This window comes from Chelmon rostratus, chromosome 15 (genome assembly GCF_017976325.1).
Source record: "Chelmon rostratus isolate fCheRos1 chromosome 15, fCheRos1.pri, whole genome shotgun sequence".
NCBI classification, from domain to species: domain Eukaryota; kingdom Metazoa; phylum Chordata; class Actinopteri; order Chaetodontiformes; family Chaetodontidae; genus Chelmon; species Chelmon rostratus.
The window spans coordinates 15,787,855-15,810,300 of NC_055672.1; the positions used below are offsets into that span (position 1 = coordinate 15,787,855).

The 22,446-nt window shown below is 42.7% G+C and overlaps 2 protein-coding genes across 6 annotated transcripts in view; one reads left to right on the forward strand and one right to left on the reverse strand.

Annotated features, from left to right (window-relative positions):
• Window positions 1-22,446, forward strand: part of LOC121618056 (KATNB1-like protein 1) — a 36,502-nt gene that overhangs the window by 13,512 nt on the left and 544 nt on the right. Inside the window, exons 1-10 of one of the 3 annotated variants that reach the window (XM_041953307.1) lie at window positions 19,492-19,621; window positions 20,347-20,459; window positions 20,562-20,584; window positions 20,676-20,952; window positions 21,048-21,163; window positions 21,254-21,304; window positions 21,390-21,479; window positions 21,611-21,715; window positions 21,977-22,070; window positions 22,161-22,336. In XM_041953307.1, the coding sequence (XP_041809241.1) occupies window positions 19,549-19,621; window positions 20,347-20,459; window positions 20,562-20,584; window positions 20,676-20,952; window positions 21,048-21,163; window positions 21,254-21,304; window positions 21,390-21,479; window positions 21,611-21,715; window positions 21,977-22,070; window positions 22,161-22,193 (975 nt within the window). In that variant the 5' untranslated portion in view covers window positions 19,492-19,548 and the 3' untranslated portion in view covers window positions 22,194-22,336. Of the gene's footprint in view, window positions 1-19,491; window positions 19,622-20,132; window positions 20,253-20,346; window positions 20,460-20,561; window positions 20,585-20,675; window positions 20,953-21,047; window positions 21,164-21,253; window positions 21,305-21,389; window positions 21,480-21,610; window positions 21,716-21,976; window positions 22,071-22,160; window positions 22,337-22,446 lie in introns of those variants that run through there. The other 2 variants (XM_041953308.1, XM_041953309.1) reach the window with 2 other exon arrangements.
• Window positions 5,073-20,035, reverse strand: acp7 (acid phosphatase 7, tartrate resistant (putative)). Of its 3 annotated transcripts, none has more exons than XM_041953304.1 (15): window positions 19,974-20,035; window positions 18,948-19,040; window positions 18,667-18,787; window positions 17,717-17,917; window positions 17,448-17,630; window positions 15,547-15,572; window positions 14,583-14,680; window positions 9,479-9,541; window positions 8,151-8,265; window positions 7,803-7,916; window positions 6,683-6,749; window positions 6,198-6,265; window positions 6,044-6,115; window positions 5,530-5,667; window positions 5,073-5,418 (listed from the first exon to the last, which is right to left on the reverse strand). In XM_041953304.1, exons 3-15 carry the CDS (start codon window positions 18,773-18,775, stop codon window positions 5,353-5,355), a joined length of 1,320 nt encoding a protein of 439 aa, XP_041809238.1. In that variant the 5' UTR covers window positions 18,776-18,787; window positions 18,948-19,040; window positions 19,974-20,035; the 3' UTR covers window positions 5,073-5,352. The 3 variants fall into 3 exon arrangements, with proteins under 3 accessions (XP_041809238.1, XP_041809239.1, XP_041809240.1); XM_041953305.1 differs by having other exon boundaries at window positions 18,667-18,803; window positions 19,974-20,026; XM_041953306.1 differs by lacking the exon at window positions 18,948-19,040 and having other exon boundaries at window positions 19,974-20,008.

The following is a 22,446-nucleotide window of genomic DNA, read 5'->3' on the forward strand; positions in this document are numbered from 1 at the left end:
AGCGGCTATGACCGTTTTTGGTGAGTGCTGAAAGATCCGTCAGTCACCCGCCAGTAGCATTATAGATACCACTGGAGTTCCTAAAGAAACTCTGATGGGAATCAACTCCGATGGGGAATAAGGTGTTGAAACATCATCTTATGTCAAGAGTCAGGTTATGACCTTGTCATAACAACCTTATAGAGCTAAACGATTTCCTTTGGCCACTGCTGGGATTGCTTACCACTGGGTGATTGTCGTGTCAAATAGTAGCAGCAGGCATGCTCAGAAGGGCTTGCGGTTTCCACCCTTCTATTTCTTTCCCAGTTTGAGGAGTTGAAGCTGAAGTACGACCTCTGCACGTGCCTGGAAGGTTGAGAACACTCAACAAGTCCTCAGGCTCTCTTTGTGCCATTTTTAAGAGGGTAAGAGTTTAGAGTTTTGAGTGCAAAATCCATTATGACCATTAATCACTTCATTCCTATCTAAATGGTTTTAAACCCAGAGCTTTAAGAAGTCCTTGTGTTACCATTGCTAAAACACTGGACATGAATTTTAAACCACTCCCTGACCTTTCCTTTGCTAGAGCTCAGATCTCAGCTGCAGATAGAGTGATGGCTTTGTACCCGAAACGACAAAGGTGGCTATTCACCTCAACACAGCCCGTGCTCGACGGTAATGCGGATCTGCCGGCGGACAGAGATCAACAAGAACATAACATTGTTAGTGGAAGTTCCAACAACGGCAGGCCTCACTGACGTTTGGAGCCAAGTGTGAGAACTTAACAGCAACCGAAGTTAACGGAGACAGGCAGACTGCCTGGCATGCGCAACATTTAGGACACAGGATAGGCAATAATGAGCCTGGCATTGTTCTCAACGGCATGCCGCATTCTGTGAGAGCATTTGGTCAGCGGTGCCAGCCTGTGAGAGAAGACAGCGCTGCCGTGCAATTTGTCTTAACCAGGCAGGCATGACGGAGCCCTGAGAGTGTGTGCAGTAGTTAAATGATTTGGATCATTGTGGCCTGACTTAGAGGATAGGGCTAATTGTCTTCAGCAGCGGCGGCATTCCACAATAGATTAGGTGTGACCGCAAAACAGATGGATGTTGTGACAGCTACGTGATGAGGAAGTCTACAATATGACATGGTTTCCATTACAAAAACAGACCCCTTTGGAAAGCACAGGAATGTACGCCGCGACGCGCAGTCTTGCTCATTTCAGCATAGCGAGGCTTTCTTCACAGTCAGTCACTGGCAAGAGGTCCGACGTCATATTGACGACAGATCAGGCTTAACATTTTTAGCTTCCCGACACTAGGTAGGCTGCTGAATGAGATTTTTTTTTTTTTTGGACACAGCAGACCCGAACGCGGACTTCTTGAACCGAATGACGTGCCCCAGCTCTGCCTGCCAACAGCAGCCAATGTGGTCGCATGCCCCTGTTGTCGCTCAGCTCTCAAGGCCCCTCAAGTGTTGAGGCTCAGAGTTAATGAGTTGAATCTCTGCCCCCTGGCACAAGGAAGCACTTCCTGCAGACTGAGAGGAGTCTCAGGTTGGCCTGCTGGAGCTTTCAAGAACAACCTCGTCTGCACGCAGAGCAACATGACCTGTGTGGCCTGAGGTTATTCTTCTGCTTAATGGGGAAGATTGATGACTTGAAAATGAGAAGATAGTAGGACACATTCACTGTCCTTTCACTGTTAATTTGCAGAATAACGATGATGGGTCCTATACAGAGTTCTTCTTGCTGGACTAAACAAGAGTAGTTAACCTTAAGTCTTCCTGATATATTGCAGCATTACTGATCAGGGTGGATGACTGCAGATGCACTGGCACTGGTGCACTGATGGGCTCCACTTTTGAGTTACCTGTTTAGTGCTTGTGGTCAGAGCTGCATGGAATATTTTCCATCTATAAATTATCATACACTTATATTTTGGGGTTGAAGGTTGAATCATACAGACCGACCCTTTACATGTCTGCTCACTTGCTAACTAGTTTCCATGCAGTTGAAGGTTAACAGGGCAGCTAACTGTAGGATTCAGTGTACTGACGCTCACACATGGTAACTGGAACACCTGCTGTATTGAGGCCTACTAACGGTTACAACTTGCAGTGTTTTTTAGGTAATAAATCAAAACTGCACACTCTGGAAGTGGACATGCGTCTTGTTATACTGATGTGATTTACACGCATGTGCCGTGTGGAGTCAGGACACGTGCTGTTTGATGGTGGTTTATCAGTGCGGATTCTTAGACGTCACGTTCAGTGTTATTTCGGCCCAGGCGGCCTGCCTCATATATCTCCAGAGATAATGTACTGCTTTCATCAAACTCCCACTCTGGTCTATTTGGGTTTACGTTTTTTTCTGATGGAGAAAACGTGTTTTGTATTCCCCTCGCACGCTTTGTGCAAGTACAAAAACAAACCCCTGTTTCAGCGTGAACGCCATCACGTTCACCTCAGATTTACTGCGGCAATATAGTGAGCTCACAGCATGCTGTGTTCCTGTTGATGGCATATTCTGAAGACCTTGTGGTGTTGATGTTGAGAGTGGAATTATGGCAAGAATGTGCAGTGATGTGCCGGGGCAGACTGTACTTGGCTGTTTGTCTTGGTGGCGGTCTGTGGCTGCTTAATAGTGGCGCTTTTGGTTATGGAAGAACACTGAGCTTCTGGATTGATGAAATATCCCTGAGATCCAGCATCTGAGGGCCTTGAATTCATTACACATGTATCCAGTCTGCACAGTTTAACCCTGTGATCAAGTGCCACCCCTTGATCACCCGTGGAGAGAAATACCACACAGAAGCCCTCTCCTGTCTCCTGTGGGAGTTTGTTGTTGAGCGCGAGAGCTACTAGAGATTCTTGAAAATAGATAAATAATGTTGGTAAGCCGCAGAGTTTAACCAAAGGGCGCTATGAGAGGTCTTATAGAGAGGCTTTGTGGCTGTTTGGTGTCGAGAAAGAGACATCTGCTTCTCAATCTCACATGTGGCCTTGAGAGAGTTCATTACTGCTCGGGTTTACTGAGTCATAAGCTTGGGATAAATACTTGTTGATGTGTCATTAGAAATTAGCCTGCTGGAATGAATATAACTGAAGTGGGAAGGCCGTGTGGTCAGGTTAAGGTCTCAGGAGATTTTGTAGTCTAACCAGGCAACTGCTCCTGTTTTATTAGGTCATCAACAGGCAATGAATTCCAATGTTAAGTTAACCTGATGAGGACTAACGGGGCAAATTCCAGCCAAATGTAACGCATTTAACTGCCATGCCACTGCCACCACCACTGGGTACAACAAACACACTCATGTACATTATCAGGTATTTCAAATCAGTCTGTCCAGTGTTTAAAAGCCAGAAGGCAGAATTCCTCAAATTAGGTTTGGTTGAAATAAGCTAACAATCCGACTTCTAAGCTGCCAAATCCTGCAAAGTTTTGGGGAAACAAACTGGCTAACGCAGAGTAGACGAGGAAGCGCTCAAAAATCTGTTGCCCCGTTAAAGGCTATAATCAATTTCTGTCAACAAAAGCCTTTAACCGCACTACCGCAAACCTGCTGTTTCTCTGTCATAGGCGGTAATAAGCACGTCATATTTCAGCAACAGCCATGCGATCTGAAGTGACATGTTATTTTCTCCTTGCGCTTTTTTTCCTGGATTGCGATCAGTGTTTTGTTTTTCTCTCATTTCTGAAATCACATGAACCAAATGATGAGGAATGTGCACGCCACGTGACGCGCTCATTATTTGAGGAAAGAGCTTTCCAACCATCCATTTTTTTTGCATCATATTGTGCATAGATGACTAACTGGAAAACAACCAGCGTTTATTGGACTATAAATGTGGTCGCTCATAGTAAACAAATGCAGTGATTCAAGCTAGGCTAATGCCTGGCTGCAAAAGCTCTCCAATCCGGAACCCCGCTGGTCTCTTACAGTCTGCACTTAGCACCGCTTCTTCCTGGTGTCTCTCACTCAGTGGGACATAACAATATACCGGTCAAAAGGTTAGCACTCCGTGGTGCGGGGTCTTCTCTACAAAGATACTTTAACCATCGTAAGTCAGTGTGTGAGTGGCAGCTAGCTGTGGGTCGGTGCACCAAGAGCATGTGACTGTGTGGCGTGATCACTGTATATGCTTGTGTCTCTTTCCTCTGCCAGACACCGCTGCACGGCAGGGTATCGACATCAGAGAGTAGTTCAACAAAGCCGTAAATTGACAGACATGCCTCACTACTTTTGTACTTTATACAAAAATCCTCTGCTTTTTATGGCTAACTTGTTGTGACACATCTTGACGCGTCAGCTGCTGTAACGTTTTGTCTTTTTAACGCTGTTTGGTCTTTCATTCAGATTAAAAAAAAGGTACTTTCCCTTCAGTGTTTCCATCAGTGATTGACATATATTCTCTCATTGTACTGCATGTGCTTTGGATTAAAATGGCAAATAGCGTGCCGCGTTTTAACCCAGGCGTGTACTGTTGACGAATCACTGATTTTGTATATGTAGATTACGTTGTTTCAACAGATTAAACCAGGGCGCTAACATAAAGCTTGATAACTCAAAACACAGATGCACGCAGATGTCAGCTAATATTATCAGAGGCAGCATGATGTTATTAGGAGTTAATGCCAACATAGTGGTGAGAGTCATGGCGTGAGCAGCACTCCTCTGGGGAAAGCGCCTTCTCTCACTCTGCATGCACCCAAGCCACAAGCATCCCTGAGTTACATAAGAGTCCTTTTGTGCAGGCGTACGCTTCCATGTGTCTTTTTCGCTCAGGTCCTGAAGGCCACACAGGTGGACAATGAAATGAGGTTCCAGTATCCTGAAGGGATCAGTCGAGGGAGAATCTGTCATCTAGACAGAGATAGAAGGGAGATCTGATCTGTCTAAGTGCATTTCCAGGTTTTTGAAATGAAAAATATGCTCTGAAGGGAATGAGACCTGGTGTGTGCCAGACTTATGCTGTCTATGTCTATTGTCAGTAGTCCACTCAGGCTGGAGGAAGGGACCAACATCTACTTGTCCACAAAAGTTAAAAAACACCCCACAGTGATGGTTTTGGAAGAGCGACCACTCCGGAGATCCATAAAGAAGCTGAATTTATTCAAATGATTCCCTGTTTACAAAACATTGCTTTGTTGAGCATCTCAGAGTAATTTACAGTTACATTATATACATTTACAGCAGATGATCATCATGAAGTGGTCTTCTTATTGGGTAAAGCATAGTGGAAAAAGTCAGACATCAAAAGAATCACTACTTCAATATTGAATACTTCAATCTGAAAAGCAGCAAAAAAGTGCTTGTTTTAAGTTTAGAGATAATTTCCTGAGCAGGTTATTTCTTTAAAGGAGGGCAGTCTTCAGGACCAGGCAGAGAAGCCATGCTTATCCTTCACCACCCATATGCTGTCAATCACCTTGCCATACTGGAACACACAGAAGAGTCTTTGTTACCATTTAAGCAATGCTCTTTGATCTTTAACTCTGTCCTTTGGCCTTTGCTGTGCTTGTGTGCGTGTTCCTCCATGTGTGCTTACCTGGTCATCGGAGACCTGCTCCAAGTAAAGGTGGGTGGTGTTGACCAGTTGCATGCGGGTGTAGCCGTAGTCTGTGCTGCGCAAGGCGCTCCAGTCTTTGGGGTTTGGATTGAACCTGTCGGTCTTCTCTCTGCAGCCCTGCAGACGAATCAGCAGTGATCAAACTGAATCTGCTGGTGATGAGCCACATGCCTTTCTCCAGCTCTGTCCACAAAGCCCTGTGTGACATTTACAACTGTGGCTGTGTCTCGGTGTGAGCCTGGCCGCATTTTGATATACCGATGACTAAACCCTCTGTGGCTGGATGACGAAGCATGCCCGCGCTGCTCACCACCACATCAGAAAACACTTAACCAGAGGAACAGCTGGTACTAAACTCATGTGGCAGACCAACTGCTGCACAGACAGGACTGTGAACAATACCTAACATTGTTTGTGTTGATGCTGCTGTCAATTCTGCAATGATCCATCTGGAAAAACATTAACAGTGATGCAGTGACATGACAGTACTTACAGCAGAGCCTGTGATAATGTGTACTGGAGCTTTTGGGTTCACATAAGGCTCCTCTTTGCTCCCATTGCACACCTGAAGGGGAATAACACAAGTCTCTTTCATTTATCCACAACACAGACTACAGATGTAAGAATGTGGTGAATTAAGAGCTGACCTTGTCACGGTAGACAGGCCAAAGCCTCTCATATGTGTGTTCATGTGCCCACAACTCCAGATCCACCCCTGTGAAAGACATCTGATGATAGTCAGCAACCTTCCATAGAAAACACAACTGCCCAAACAGCTCAATTAAACACATTTTGCTGTGGAATCTAATGTTTCTCAGATCCTGTGCCCATTTAATTTTGAGATTTCTCAACAATCAACAAAAGCTTAAGATCAGAGCAACCAAAACTTTCAAAGTTCCACCACAAGTTAGATAATTAAATGCAACAAACTTAAGTCTGAGAAATGTAATACAGGAAAAACATTTGCAAATAGGCTGTTGGGATGTGAGCCAGACCAAAGGCCTGCTTTTTGGGATGTTTGGACTGTTCTGCTCTCTGCAACTGTTAGGACATTAGTCTGTCTGAGTGTGCAAATTTGTGATCTTAAACACCCATTAGCAGCACACAGCTGGTTGTCGAATAGAGATCATACCATAGCGGTAAAATAGATCCTCTAGACCAGGAGCTGGCGGTTTGGTGTCGTTCCGTCCGAGTCGGACCTGAGATATAACAGAGAGGAATAATGACAGCATGAACACGCATTAATGTCCGGCACACTACCTGAAACACTACCTGGTGGAAAGCCATCATGCCCATGCCAGCCTCACTCTGAACAGTGCCAAGTGCTGAGAGAAGTCAGTCGAAGTGGAAACTATTTGGTCCCAAATTGCAGTGATTATGACTGCAGACTGTACTCGGTGTGCTTATGGGCTGCGATGTGGACTGGCTAGCGTGCAACACGTGTGACACGTCTGCCTCCAGGAGCAATTCAAGTGTCAGGCAACACAGCAGACAACGAGTCCTACAAATAACTAAGCTGTCGACAAACAGCAAAATAATAAAAACGGGTCAATTTACAACATGTTTTAGGGTAATGATTTTTTTTTTTTTTTTGCTTGGCCTTAATCACATTAAATGATAGTAGATACATAGTTGTACTGTGATGAAGAGCTCTGTTGATGTATTTCAAAATTAACTGAAGGCGAGTTATTCAGGCTGGTATTAAGTTAACATAGTACCACAAATCTCTTTTTTTAACTTTAATTTCTCTGCCTTTTTATTGGATTTTATTTATTATTAGGTTTTTTTTCTACTCTGTTTAGTTTTTAATGCCATACTGCAGCTGCATTTTATGTATGACAGGCATTATATAAATAGAAAAGAAGAAGTTAATATGATTAAAACGCCTACAATGAACATAATTTTGTATTGATGTTGACCCTCTGGACAAAAAGCGGTGATGTTTCCACTGTCTCATCTCGTAAAGATCTTGATCTGGCAAGCACGTGTGTTTGTTATGGAAGCCGGGGAAACAAAGGTGCAACTTAATTTTAATGCAAAAGTGGTATTATCCTCCTTTACTGAGGCAGACTTTAAAGCTTCTCTTGACTTTCTCTTCTAAGTACATGCCTCTTATAAAACTACCTGCCACTATGAGTTTGATGCTGGAGGCAATACTCTCTGTGTCAGTGTGAAGAGATCAGCACTTTAAGCTCTTGTGTACATTTGAAAGGGCGCATGAATGAACGGATAGGATTCTGTGATTTACACACATAGGAGTCAAACTTGGTACAGTCGTCCTGGTCGTCATCCGAGCAGTACATGGGTCTGTGTCCCATGGTGATGATCCATGGACGCACTGCTCGGTTCTCTGGCTTGTTGGCCTCCTAGAAAGGAGAAAGGCATGCACATGTAAGTGTGTGTGACATTGAAATAGGAGGACAGAGGTGATTTTATTTGGAACAGACTGAGTAATCGGTAGATTTATAATGGAGAAAGAGAGAATGGAACGACTTGGAAAGATAACATTGTGCTAAAGTGGAAAAAAGAGTGTGGGAAGTGTGGGAACAAAGGAGAGCGCTAAGCCACCATCAACACATGCAACCGCTGCGGTCATTAACCTCCAGGTCTTTCTTCAGCCACTCATACTGCTGGAAGAGGAGCTCCAGGCCGTATTCGAGATAGAAATAAACCTCAGTGGAGAAGGAGATGATGTGCGCTGACCCCAGGTTCCAGCTGCGGACACACATCGTTAAAATGATACACAGCCTTGACCCAGTCGAGGAAGCATGCCAAAAGTCAGCAGATAAGCAAGAACAGGCCTCTCTTTAAAATCTAGATTGTGTGAAAAATCCAGGCAACGCTTCTGTGCCTGACATTTTGCTGTTGAATGTGGTGCCAGATACACTTTAGCGAATGAACTCCTTACTGTGCTGTGAGTGTGCTTACATGTTCATCCTGCAGGGTTCATGGAAAAGCATGTGTTCTGTACATGTGTATTGTATGTTATGAACTGTTTCCAGTAGTAGTCAGATTTCACATTGCCTCTCCAGTGGTCCCCTCTGTCTCCTCTTGTTCCTAAGCATGCACATGAGGTGAGGGCGCTCTGCCAGCAGGCCGGTCTGCGTCTAGGACTGAGAGGTGGGCAGCTGGCCTGTGGTCTAGCAAGGTTTTATCTTTCTGTCTGAGAGAAGGAGGTCTGTCGCTATGAGTCACCCCGTCAGATGTATAGCTCCTTTGTGTAGTCCCCATGTCCCAGAGATAGGAGGCAAACTAAACTAAGGGGGCTCTGCACTCCTCTTTTGCCTCTTACAGCTCATTAATACTTACTGAAATACAGTAGGAGGTTTGGTAAACCTTCACATGATACTTCACATGGGGCCCCTTGTTGGAAAAGAAATGATTTCTCTTTCCTAGCTGTGTGTGCAGCTAGCACACACTCTGGGTTTGAAGTGGTCTTCTAATGACAAAAGTGCTTGTGGTTCTTTCACCTGCTCAAGCACACCAAAGCCCACCTTAACTTGGGCGATTTTCACACCTCACTCCTTTGGTCTAGACTTCTGGATTTCAGTTTGACCTGAACCTGGTCCAACGATATAAAAAATCAGCTGGAAAAAACTACAAATGCCAACACTTTCCAGGTATTTTCCCAGAGAATGAGAGGGAGGGGAAGAGGAAGTTAATTCACTAAACTGGAATTACTGTGCCTGAAGTTTGTGCTGCTGGTAGAAAAGCATACTAACATTATAGAGGCAACACAAAATGAAAAGAATATGTTCATTCATTTCCATTAATCTGCCAAACTGACAATATGTAGATGTCATATGCACGCCCGTCTGCAAACCAATCACTGTCAAATAGGGAGATGCAGCCCACGTAGGTGATGACGACAGGCTGTAGGTGTGTCACGTAAAGCTCCACAAGGGTGGCAGATTATCTCCTCCCTCACCTGTACCACAGGCTCTCAGTCTGGCCTGGCATGCTGAAGCGATTCCTGTAGTTGGAGAAGTTACTGTGAACAAACAAGAGGGGAAAAAGTTAATTAACAAAAGACTGATCACACAATCTACATTCTTTGAATATCTAAGAAACAGCAATTAGCACCACAGACTTCTACCCTCTCTTATTTTGTGGTGCCTACACCAGAGCTCAAAGAAAAGCTAAAGTACAATCCATTCACGACACACTGAAGATAATTCTCAGCTTTGCTATAGACCAGCAATTGTTATAATAACTGCTCAGTTTTGGTGCAATTCTTTTGTTTTATGTGACTGTTCAGTTTTCATTTGAAGCAGACTGAAAAGTCAGGGTGCTATATCATCGGATAAAGATGACCATCAAACTGTGGTGGTGACATCTGCTTCAAACTTTAAAAAAGAGAGAAAAAAAAGACGTAGCTAGTTTTAACTGTTCTGAGAAACCGTACACTCTGCAGTAGTCAGGCTATCAGTGGCTGCCTCTCCAAATTAAAGGCTGTAGAAAAACACGGACGTAGCCTCTGTGACATCGCCCTTTAAGTTCCTGCGGGGATGTTTTGAAGCTTAGGATCATGGTCACTTTCTGGAGCCAGATAATCAAAAATCTGGGCAAGGTGGGGGAGCCTGGGTGGAGCTGAGATGGGGTGAGCGAGTAGGAGCCACCATGGCTGAGTGTACTACACCTGTCAATCAAGAAAACAGGCCTCTAAATACACCCCTGTTAAAACCATGACATCTTGTGTAAAGAACACTATAATTTAAGCTCCACCGGCCATTAGAGGCATCACATCTTAAGGCACTTTCTCAGCTGTTTAAGCACTGAGCTGTGGTGGTTCCTCCTTGATCCAGATATAGTAGGATGCTTGTAGTGATCAATCCACCACTACACTTATCTATCACTGCTGCCACAATCACCGCCACTACCTCTCTGCACTGCACCAAACTACAAAATCATACGCAGATATGTCATTTAAGACAGGAAGTAATCAAAGTGCACCATCATGCACATGAAACCAGTAGTGTTCAAACGTTACAATGGGTGCACCGCACAAAAGGGACACACTCTTTCATGGAAAGCTCTCGCTGACGCCAACCTGCCAGTCTCTCTTCAAGGTTTTTAATTTCAGCATGAAAGCAGGAGCCGATCCTCTCAACAGGCCATTAACTAAGCGAGGTGATGAGAATGACTCTTTTCTTATCTTACATGAGAGAGAGAGAAAAAAGGCGATATTCTGGACTGCAGCCAGGGCAGGGGGTGGACAGTTGGGATGTCCGCACTGACTGACCTTACCCTACATTAACCCTAGTTAATGTAGGGTTAGGGGTAACTAGAGACCAGCGGGGTCAGAGGTGAAAGGCCAGGAGCAAGGACACAAAAAGAGGATCACAGAGAACTTTACTAATGCTGAAGAAGTCTAAAACTAATGAGACCTGCAGGTTCTGTGGACACAGAGGTCAGGATTAAGTGGCCAAGGCCAGTATGACAATCCAGTTTGTGAGCTGTGATCTGTCAGCATGAAGGAGAGATCTCTTCTCAGCATCTCTTTGTGTTCACCTGGAAAACTTTGTTTAGGTGTCTATCATACTATTATTACCCCGAATCAACATAATCCCTAACAATAAGTAACTAAAACTTCTAATTTCACATTGAACTCTTATTCTGATTGTTAGTACACTATATGAAGCATTATAGCTTTTACAACAATGCATCAGATGAAATTTATGGTAGATCCTAGTCCAACCACACAAGCAATATAAGATACAACAGAGTTAAAGAGTGAGATCTGCTCCTGTGAAAATCAATCATGACCTGGAGGTCTCAGTCATGGCATTGAACCAGGAACAGCAATAAGACGGCTTCATACTCCCATCTTGTGGCTGGTAAAGGTATCAAAACAAACAATCAATTTTCTATTCCATAAAATAATACACACAAATCTCTGTGAATCCAAACAGAGTGATATAACCAGGCATGGCCTGAGGGAAAGGCTTAGCCTGCAGAAATAAAGCCAACCGCAGGCTTTAAAGTCTCTCGTTTTGTGGTACAAATACGATAAGCTTATATTTGTTTCATTAATCTGCACCACCAAAGTCCAACATGTGACTCATCCTCTGTAACCCAAAGCACGCTTGTTTCCATGTGTGTTTGCTTTTCCATTAGAATGAGATGGAGATAAAAATCTGGTGGCTGTCAAGTTCAATGTGAACAACCTGACTCTTAAACTGACCCAACAAAACTTTCCCTCCACATCAAATCTTCCCCTTTCATCATCTGATGAGCTTAATCCAGGCCGTTAGAGGAACGAAAGGAACCAGTTGTAGTTTTCAGGAAGCATGTCACAGGACATTGTTTCAAACGGAGACGGCTGCTTCGCTGTCCCTCCGAGGGCCTGATGAACCATATTGTGCTTTGTGAACAAAGGCAGTCTTGATTGGGGCCTTAGCATCTTCAGTGGATCCACTGTTCTCATCCTGCTGGAATGCTGACTGAAAACTTTTGCGGTCAGCCCTGTTTCAATTGCCTTTTACCCATTAGGTTTTGAGGTTGGAAAGAGAGGAACAGAGAAGTCTTCTGCGTGGGAGCACAACAGAGAGTGAGGAAGAGAAAGCAGGGCCAGCTGCTGGGAATATCTGGATTCTCAACAACACCGCAGAACAAAACTTACATTTAGGTATAGCAGAGGGAGACTGGAGCTGGGTTTCTGCTTATGTAATGCAGCAACAGAGATGGTTCTTGATATTAGGTTCTAATGTCAGGATGCACGGCCAAGAAAAAGAGACTACTGTTAGCGGTTCTCTAATAAGGACCAGGCAGTAGTCATGTTACACATGGCAAGGCGAGGACTGTCTCAGTATTGCAGCTGCAAGTAAATATTATGGTGCAAGATCAAGTCCCTCTAAATGTTTCATAATGCATACACGCACAAAACTAACTGCAGCAGATGTGCTTTGACTTCAGGGCTTCGTTATCTGCCGATGATCAATACTGAAAGTATCTGATCATCTTTAACAGAATTCTACTGACATAGAATTCTATTCTGAAATGGACTGAAAACATCTGATTAACAAGGTGGCACATTATATTTTATCATATTACATCTGAGGAACAGATTACTGGCTACAATTTGATCGATATTAGGTTGTTAAAACAATCCAAATGTATTAATTAGATGCTAAACAAAAGCTGAAGCTCAAGTTTAGAGCAGCACAGAATAGTTTGAAGCTTTGAATCTTTATTTGTAACACTGACATTTGAATTCTAAAGTAGTTTTTTTTTTGTTTCTTTTTTTTGCATGTCTATTTATTCTGTTTAAACCCTGTATTTCTGCACAGTTTCAGATAAAGGTTAGGCTAGACTAATATCATTACTATATACTGTTTGTAGAATTAAATGGCAGTGGTGGCTGTGTGGGATTGTTTCCGACTTGTGCCATCCAGCGTCTTCTAACTCCAGAGTGTTGCTAAGTCCAAAAGTCAAAATGTATTGAAAAACGATAGATGTTCATTGTTTTTATTCTGCTTCAATCCGTATGTGTTACTGTTTAGGTTTTCATAAACAACATATTCACTGTGGTCAAAAACCTGTTCCCTCTCCTGCTTGCCACTGACAAAGGGAGGCACGCAGCTGTGTTATTGTGGACTAGCAGGAAGCTAACAGCACCATAAATTACATTTATATAACCACAATAACAAGAAATATATGTTGGCTCAAGCACTTACACTATTGGATTAGGCTGCTGCCTGCAAATATTTGTGTTGAAGAAACTGACGAGTTATATTCATCACAGAAAGTTGATTTAATAAAAAAAACACTAACTCATTTAATCCGATGATTCCCTTTATTCGACTTTGTTCGAGGACTGATGCTGTTTTTTATGGTGAGGATGTAATAAAATATGATGACAGACATTCAAAAACCTCAATAGAAGCTTTGAATGTAAAAAAAAGTGAGATGCGGTGCAGCTGTACTCCAATTCAACCAGAAACTCATCTAATGAGGCTGTATTTTGGGGACATCATTATAGAACTAAAGGGACAAAGACACAAGACACAGACTGAAGGCTGCTAATATTTGTTTAGGTACGGAACAAATGATTATTTTAATTCTGAATTCATCTGCAGATTTTAATTAACCAGTTAAACATTTTACCTGGAAAAATATATAAAATAAAAACGTCCACTATTTCCTGGATTCCACACTCAAATTCTGACCAACAGTCCAAAACTGAAAGATTTTCAATTTTCAATAATGCAAGACAAAGAAAAGTGTCAAATCTTAACATTTGAGGAGCAGGAACCAGTGGATGTTTAGGATTTTTGCTTGAAAAACGCCAATTCATCATGAAGTTGCCGCATTGTTCTCTCCTCACTGTCCCGTGTCTCAGTCCAGAAAACTTCCCAGGCTTAAATGTGAACAACACATTCAGTGACGAAGAGTCAAACTGCAGACAGAGTTCCCACCACCACAGGCTGTCTCTGGGAACTAAAGAACAGATAGTGAGAGCTGATGACTCCCAGTCAGATAAATGTTTGTTTTGGAGAGCGTTGCCTTGTTTAGATGTTGGTGGTTTCTGATGCTACTCCAGCCTTTAGAGACCAAAATAGCTCCCATCTGTCAAATGGTACAGTAAAGTGTTTTCAGCAGACCAAAGCGTGTTTTTTACAGGGGAAAAACTGCGGCTGACCAGAGAGGTTGTTTTTTGGGGGTCTACAATCCACCCCCTCCCCCAAAACACATGCACTTACACACTTTACATTTACAGTAGCCAGTTCTGAATGCAATTTGTCAGAGGAAGTCTGGCGAGTCTCGCTCACCAATATGGAAAACAGAATGAACTGCTGTTTTCGTCCAAAAACCATTAATTATACTTCTGCCCCTGAGCAGAACATGGCAGAAAATGTAAACAAAAAGGAAAACAGTCAGCCCTCTTCCAGGTTGACTCACTGGCTATGAATTTCTGTTGACGTCGTCACTGCTTAGAAACCATTCTTGAATAAATGTGTGCCTGAGTTCATTTAACAATACACGCAAAAAGAACAAATATGAAACAGAAGAAGAAGTTCAAGTCCACCTACTATGTGGCTTCGTGGTTGCCTGGGCAGGTCATGTAGGGCACGTAGGCTGCTATGGACTGGATCTGCCTCATGAACTCATCTCCAATCCTGGCATTGTCCTGGAACAGCGTCATTCAGCCGTTAAACATGACGCCAGAGATTTCCTGGTTAGACAACAATGTTTGATTTTTTTCCTACTCACAGATATTCAACCAAATCAGGTTTAAGAACTATATGAGTGTATTTTCCAGACAGCTTGAGGAATGTGTCATCAGCACTACCAAACAAACCTCACTGAAACCAGAGGCGTTTGGAGCTTTTTTCTACACAGCTTTTAAAAACAAAACACTGTGGTTCATGGCTGTACTGATGGTTTTTACCTGCCACAGCCATTAATGACCTTTCAGACAAAAACCCCATTCTCTGTTTTTCTGTTTAGAACATCAGTAAAGCCGCAGGATGTACTTGCACATTCCAGCTAAAGACACAGCTTGGATGAATTATGGTTATTAATTTTCGCAGTAGTCTGCTGATTGCATTTAGCATTTCTCCATATTTGGGGAAAAAAAGGCATGAGTAATGAAGGACATCTCTTCAGGAAAAAGGATATTAGCATCCAAGACAAGGTTATGTCTGCTCTGCAATAAAGTAAAAATGTTGTTGGGAGTTAAGATTTAGGGTTTGAATGTTAGTTAAGACATATTTGGGCGACATGACTCTAACTCTCGTCTTTCACTGGAGGCTTAAGGCATTTCACACTAATCAGCTGTGCGTCTCAACCCCAGCTGAGGGCCTTCACATGCACTGATAGTACATAGTGGTGAGTCTTGAGACAGGCACAATGGAGAAAGTGTCTCATCTCATCTGTCATTGTGGAATTAGTGGAATATCAGAGGGGCTTTAGGAATATGCGCTGTTGGTGAAAGAAATTTGCTGTCAGTGTGATCACAGTTTATGATATTGAAAAGACAGAAGAGTAAAATACCTCATGCATATCATAGGCAAAGTCCCCTGCAAAACAAGAGGAAATCTAAAGATTAGAATAAATCCTTCAAGAGTTTTTGCTTTAAGATTTTTACTCTCCTACAGCAGTATAACAGTATATATGTCTTTGTTGCACTGGGCCAAAATTTGTTTCCCAAAAAAGTTGTGTATAGGGATAATGCACTCAAAGGGCATTTTGGGAAATATTCTTCATTGCTTTCTTGCCAGATATTGATGAGAAGATGGACTCTACTCTCATGTCTGCATGCTAGATATGAAGCTAGAAACAGCAGGAAGTTTGATTAGTTTTGTCTGTGAAGATTCATCCGATGGCCATTCTTGCATACACTGGTTAGATCTGTATTAGTGTGTGTGTGTGTGTGTGTGTGTGTGCATCTTTATGAGCTGGTAGGACAGTGATGTCTTGGTCGTTGCTCAGTCACATCACAGCATTCCTTTCAGGGTGGCTGGAAAGGAGTGTCTTTGAGTTGAACCCAATCTGTTCTGCCTCCGTTTCTGTTAAGTTATTTTTCCTTATGGCTGATTCTGCTGCTGTGATGAGGTAAACTATGCGTGCATGCTGCGGTGTGATGGCAAAGTTTAATCCTTTGGCTAGGACATCTTGCTCTGGTTGGGTAAGTTCCCTGTCTGACAGGTTCTTCAATCATGTGTGGTGTGTTTCATCCCGTGTGGAATTATCTTTCTTTTGCCTCCAGGTGAGGTCTTCTGCTTTCCTCGTGTTGCTGGCTCGTGACTTTAGATTTTGGATTTTTCATGTCTGTCTATCCTAGCTATTTGTCTCTTAATATAAAGTCTTCACATTAGCAAAAAGACTGGAAACAGGGGGAAACAGACAGCCTGGGTCTGTCAAAAGGTCAATAAATAAATCTGCTTACCATCTAGCATCTATAGAGCTCACTAATTTACACAGAAAAATAAATGTATAAATGACCATTTGTGGTTTTACAGGGAGTTGTTCCATTCTGGAACTTTTTTGCTCCTTTGGACAGAGCCAGGCTGGCTGTTTCCTCCCATTTCCAGTCTTCATACTCAGCTAAGCTAACCAGCAGCTGGTTCTAGCTTCATATTTAGCATAAATTTATCAATGTTCTCATCTAACTTTCAGCAAGAAGACATCAAGCATAGTTCTGGAAATGGGGACTAGTGGACCAAAATTAGCCTCAAACAAAAGTCTGATCTCGGTTTATATGGCACAGAAAGAATAGCAATAATAATAATTTTCTGTGGCTGTGAAATAGTGCTCGGTGTTTCATTTGACAAGCATTCAAAAGGAAAAGAAAAGATGATACTGTTCTTTTATTTCCTGGTGTGAAATCGAGACAGGGGACCAGGCGAGGAGAGCCAGAGATTCAGTCAAATTTGAAATTTTAGCACCACACAGACCCATATTGTGTTTAGATCAGGCATGTCAAACCTATTCCATAAAGGGCCATGTGGCTGCAGGTTTTTGTTCCAACCAATCAAGGGATCACTTTATTATCAGCTGAAGACTGAGATTAGCTGATTAAATGAGTCCAGCCTGGTGTGATCCTCCTTGGTTGGAACAAAAACCTGCACCCACGCAGTCTTTAATGGAATACGTTTGACGTGCCTGGTTTGGATTCTCCTCTCTGACTATTCACATTCGTACTGTGAGGTGATGGAGCTAGCAAATGACCGGCATCCAATTCATACTGTCAAAAAGCAAAACATACTAATGACGAACAGGTATCATAATGCTGATTACAGTAATTACCATTATGATATAGTTCCTCTTCATTAGACATCTGTGTTGTACCATGTATCCGTGAATGACTAACGCCTTAGACAACAGCTGATAAACCTCTTTTCAGCTTTTACAATACAAATAATATGTAATATTTCTATCAGTGTGGATCTTACCTATGTGCAGGATCACATCGTACATGCCAAGCTGCGTCTCCTTTTGCAGCCGAGCCAGAGACTGAGGGTTCTCATTGCCCAAGTCTCCATACAGAGCAAACCTGGGACTGAAACTAGTGCTGTCATTCAGAGCAGTGAAGGAGAACACATCGCTCCAGCCCTCATCACTCCCGCAGTGGTAGACTGAAATTACACAGGAGAGAAAAACCCGTTTATATGGAGAAATATTCTGACAAAATGAAAGACAGTATTGTGAAAGCTACACCCACCATAAGCAGCAGCAGGTTTGAGGCCTGTGAGAGTGACTCTGTGGATGAACATCTTCCTTTTCTCCTTTCCTGAGTCTACAAACAGGGTGGCGTCACCTTTGGCGCTCATCTCAAAGAGCCGACCCCTCAGAAGGCCATACTCCACCTCGCTCTGTGTCTTATTGAAGGTGGTCCAGGTCACCACCATAGAACCTGGCACCCCTGTGAAGAAAAGTCCAATTATTGGAATTGTAATGTAGATTGATCTGACAGAACAACTGGATTCACTTACGAATGTGTTGATAAAAGCCAAGAAATGCTTATGAAAAGGCTGACGTTGCACAAAAGTGGCGCTTTTGATCTTGCCGCTGGCGAGATATAACCATCAGAACTCTGAGTTAAGCTGACGACTGGCCAGGTACTCATTTCATCAAGACATCAACTCATTTAATGACTACCACGTTTCACTTTCATAAGGAATGAATGAAAGAACAATCATGCTGCACAGACTGTATGAACCAAGGGTAACATCAGCAATGTGTAAGGCAGTTGAGGCAATTACCTGGTGCCTTTCACCTAAATGACTTACAGAGAGTACACAGGTAGTGTTTCAGTGCACCAGGACACTTCAACAGGACGTGCCGCTGTTGCAGGAACGAACCTTTCATCAAGGCCTTTGGCTATTAAATTAGCTGCCTTACATGAAACACACTGTCTTTATCTAATATCAAGATAACTGAAAGTGAATTTAAACTTCAGTGAGACTTGTTGCAGAGCTCCAGAACAGTAACAAAAGGTTGAGCTTTCTAAATATACCAGTGCTTTCAATCATTTTATTATTGAGTGATTTGTACAAAACATCTGTAACTGTGCAATCCATATGATCTGGATGCTGGTTTGTATTACTAAGGGGAAAATTGTGTCCCTAAATGAAAACACATGAGGCTGATGGAGACAGTTCAAACACGTACCCGGATAAGAGAGGTGCACCTGCTCTGGCTGGGTCCAAATGGGAGGAACACCAAGCACCAACAGGGGTGCGAGGCTTAACAAGGCACAGGCAGCATGAACAGGCACCATTCTGACACTGGACTGCAGGAAGAAAAGCCTGGTTGTATTAGCAACACACACCCAGAAAAAAAAACAATATGTCACATGATGTTCAAACATCACATGCCACTGAGTCTATTGGTCTAAAGCCAAGAGGATCATAAGAAGAGATGATAATCATTACAGCCTTAAAATATCCTACCTGACCTCAGTGCCAATTTACAGTGCTCAGTGGAACACACACACACACAGGCCGTGAGGAGGACCTCTGCATCAGGCAACACGAATGCTGAAACTGCAGTGCCATAATAGCAGAGTCAGACAGAGCAAAGCGGAAAGAGATGATGTGTCAGTAAAAGCAGCTGAAGTTGTTTTTCATTGTGCATTCAGGGAAGCTGCGGCTGTCAAAGTGACCGCAAGTACAGCAGGGATTAGCACACAAGTCCCAGCTTGCCTCAGATCAATAAAGTGCACAGGCAAACATCTGATATGCAACACTGATTTGGATAAAAGTCAGCGTCAAGCTCATGGTTCATGAAGGCAAAGCATATTCAAGACTGTACCAGCTGATCGCATTTATCAGTTACAGTAAAGCCTCTCTAGTTGTATGTATCAGTGAGATTAGCTGACTGGGAGCGACTTACAACCACAAGTCAACACCACTGCTTCAACCAAGTGTTTGTTTTTGAAATTTGCTCTTTTTATATCTCGAGAGGTCGCTAGAGGGTGCACAACGCACAGACTGCATTATGAATAGGCTGCTTTATTCTTTCGTGCTGAGCCGTGTTATCAGATGAAGTTGAATGTTAGCTATCGCCAGACACAATCAAAGGGAAGGTTTAACTCTTCTGTCGCCGTTTAGGAAAGGAAAACAAGGTGAGTACACCACTTCGGATATGTTATTTGTTTCACGTTAAGTGTTGTAACGCACTTATGATTTGCTGTGAAGGTCACAGCCTATTTTCTTGACCGCTGGTTTGAACCGTGCTAACCAGCGGTTATTGTCTTATTAGCTGTTAGCTGGCTAATTCTAACCACAGTCACTAACAGCTAACAAGTTACGGTACGTTATGTTATAACGTGTTACGCACAAAAGAAAGCCTCTTTGTTTAGTCTCTGAGCAACACTTAATAGTTTAAAGATAACGAACAAGGCTGGCATCAAGCTCAAACACTGCCTGGACCAGATAAGTTAGCTACACGTTAAATTAGTAACCAAAAATACTCACAACACAACTCAGCTGTTTGGCCCGGGCGCAGTTCCTGACTACGTCATTCACAGAAGCGCCACAATCCCCACGTGGATTGTGGGAAATTGTGTTTTAATATGTTTAGCCCGGAGAACCTGTAAAACTGGACCATGGAAACTTTGTTGTTGTTTTTTTACGCAACAACTTACATAATGCCAACTAAAGACATATCACGATTCTAACTGAATGCTGTGAATAATCTATTTAGAGACATAAACTTAATAGTGATTGTCTTATTGTGTTCACCTGACCACAATGGTAAATGGCACAGTGACTGTGTGTGCGTTTGAATGTCTTTTAATAAGTCCAACAATTTTTTATAACTGATTAAAAGAAGTGTTTCTTTGTCTAGATCTAATGGACTCCAACAGTGAAGACGGGCAGTACCAAAATCATGAACATGCCTTCCAGCAGGATGCAGCCAAGTACAGAGTGACCTATCCTCATGGGAGAAACACAAAAGAGGTGAGCTAAGTGACAAGTTTTACAAGTTTCTTTATGCTGGACCTCTATTGCTGCTTATAATTGTGTTGCTAATCACCGTGCAAAATGTATTTTTTAATGCAGGTGGAGGAGTTCAACAGAAAGAGGTAGGTCGTGCATATTTTGTGGTCACATTACAGCAAGTACATAACGTGATTTGGCTTTCAACAGAATGCTTGAACATTGCAAATTGCCAAGGTATCCAGTAAGCCGCTCGGGCAACAACCCGGGCAGAGTGAAGCGGGTAGTGTCATGCAAGAGGAAGACCCATCATCTGACGGTGGCTCGGAGGAAGCAGCTCGGAGCCGGGAGGTCTTGTGATGCCGTAAACAAGGAGAATGAGATGAACTGCATGCAGGACGTGCAACAGGAGAGATTTGACATGGACTTTTGGGAGTTCCCACTAAATGTCAATAGCATCCACAGGACGGCTAGAACTGCTTCTGAACAAGCTGACTACTGTGCACTCACCGAGGTCAGACATGCTATCACAGCTAAAACTATGTCTCTGTTTATAACTGTGTTCCTAAAAAGCAAATAAAACTATCCGAACCTCACAATGTATTTCAGCTCACAAAGGATCATAGCACAATGACTGATGTGCTCTTTGGCAGACATCTGAGACTGAAAGTGTCTTTAACACTGTGGCAGAGAAATGTTGGAGAGCTGTTGACATACTTTCTGAGGTATGTGCACGTAGTGTGTTGTTGGTATCAAACATGTACAGCACACTATGTTAGAATTTAATGTGTCGTTGCTTCGCTCTCTTTGTACAGAATCCAAGATATTGGCGTGTTTGTTGATTTTCTGCCACTGATAAGCAAAAGGTGAGTGGCTTCAATTATGGAAAAGCCTGAGGTAACACTGACTACAAGTGGAGTAAATGTTACTTTCATCTGATTTTCTCTACAGCATTGATGAGGATTCCCCAAAGATCACCATCGGCTGTTGTGTCGACCTCTTTCCCTTAGTAAAGAAAGTCCTCGCCACTCCATATGAAGAGTGAGTTTTCCAGCTGTAATGAGCTGTTTTGTTTTTGCAAAGAATGAAACCTCATGCATGTAGATGAACAGACAATATGTTGCAGCATATTTGCTGTACAATAGACTGAATGTTGTGTTTGCTTCTCACAGGTATCTGATTGTTGGTTTAACGTGGATAAATTCAGTTTTGAAAAACTGGCGTGAGGAGCTAAGAGCAAGTGGTTATAGTGGATCAGCTAAACTTCTGTCTGATAGGTAAGTGTTGTGTGTTTTATGAGTTGTGTATATCCAAGTGACAAAATAACATAATGATAATTGATCATCAAAAAGCTGCATTAACCCTTATTATGTGTTCAGTCACTCAGCCTTTTAAATAGATACACAATAGTAACTAAACCTCTCATGCAGAACCATTTAATACTAGTGAGAATTTGCCACAATTTTCAATATTTGGCACATTGTGTATCTCAGAACACACAGCCGCTGTGGTAAAGTATTTATTTAACTGTGTTACAGAAATTTCCAGGTCTTTAATCAGCAGTTATTGGAGTTATGGCTTCAGGAACCTTTCCTGAAATCTGTTCCAGGAACTGCTGGAGACATGGCGGAGGTCAGTGCTGCAAGTATGACTAAACCATCGCCACGGTCATCAATGGCTTTGAATTTTCTTACACACAAAAAAAATATCTTTGTCCCTCAGGTCATCGATTCTTTCCTGTCTCAACTTACTTGACGGCAGTCACGAGCCAGACGACAAAACATTCTGTGGCAGCGGCCCCACAAAAACTCAAACAATCCTTAGTCGAATCATCAGATTGGAGCTGCTGTTGTTTCCACACAGAAGTGCCTTTTAGCTTGTACTCTACCTGCCCTCAGGTGATTCTGTAGAGCTTTGTGTATTTATTACAGAACAATTTCAACAGAAGTACTGTACTGAGAATGTGCAATATAGATTTAATCACTGTCTTTTCATTGACCAAGTAGGA

Bases quoted from the DNA above. Each gene is read 5' to 3' on its own strand.
- acp7 (XM_041953304.1), bottom strand. From the start codon at position 18,775: ATGGTGCCTGTTCATGCTGCCTGTGCCTTGTTAAGCCTCGCACCCCTG. The intron at 17,631-17,716 runs GTGGGTGTAGCT...GTGTAATTTCAG, and splicing joins CAAACCTGCTGCTGCTTATG to TCTACCACTGCGGGAGTGAT. The intron at 8,266-9,478 runs GTGAGGGAGGAG...GTGTGTCCGCAG, and splicing joins ACTGAGAGCCTGTGGTACAG to CTGGAACCTGGGGTCAGCGC.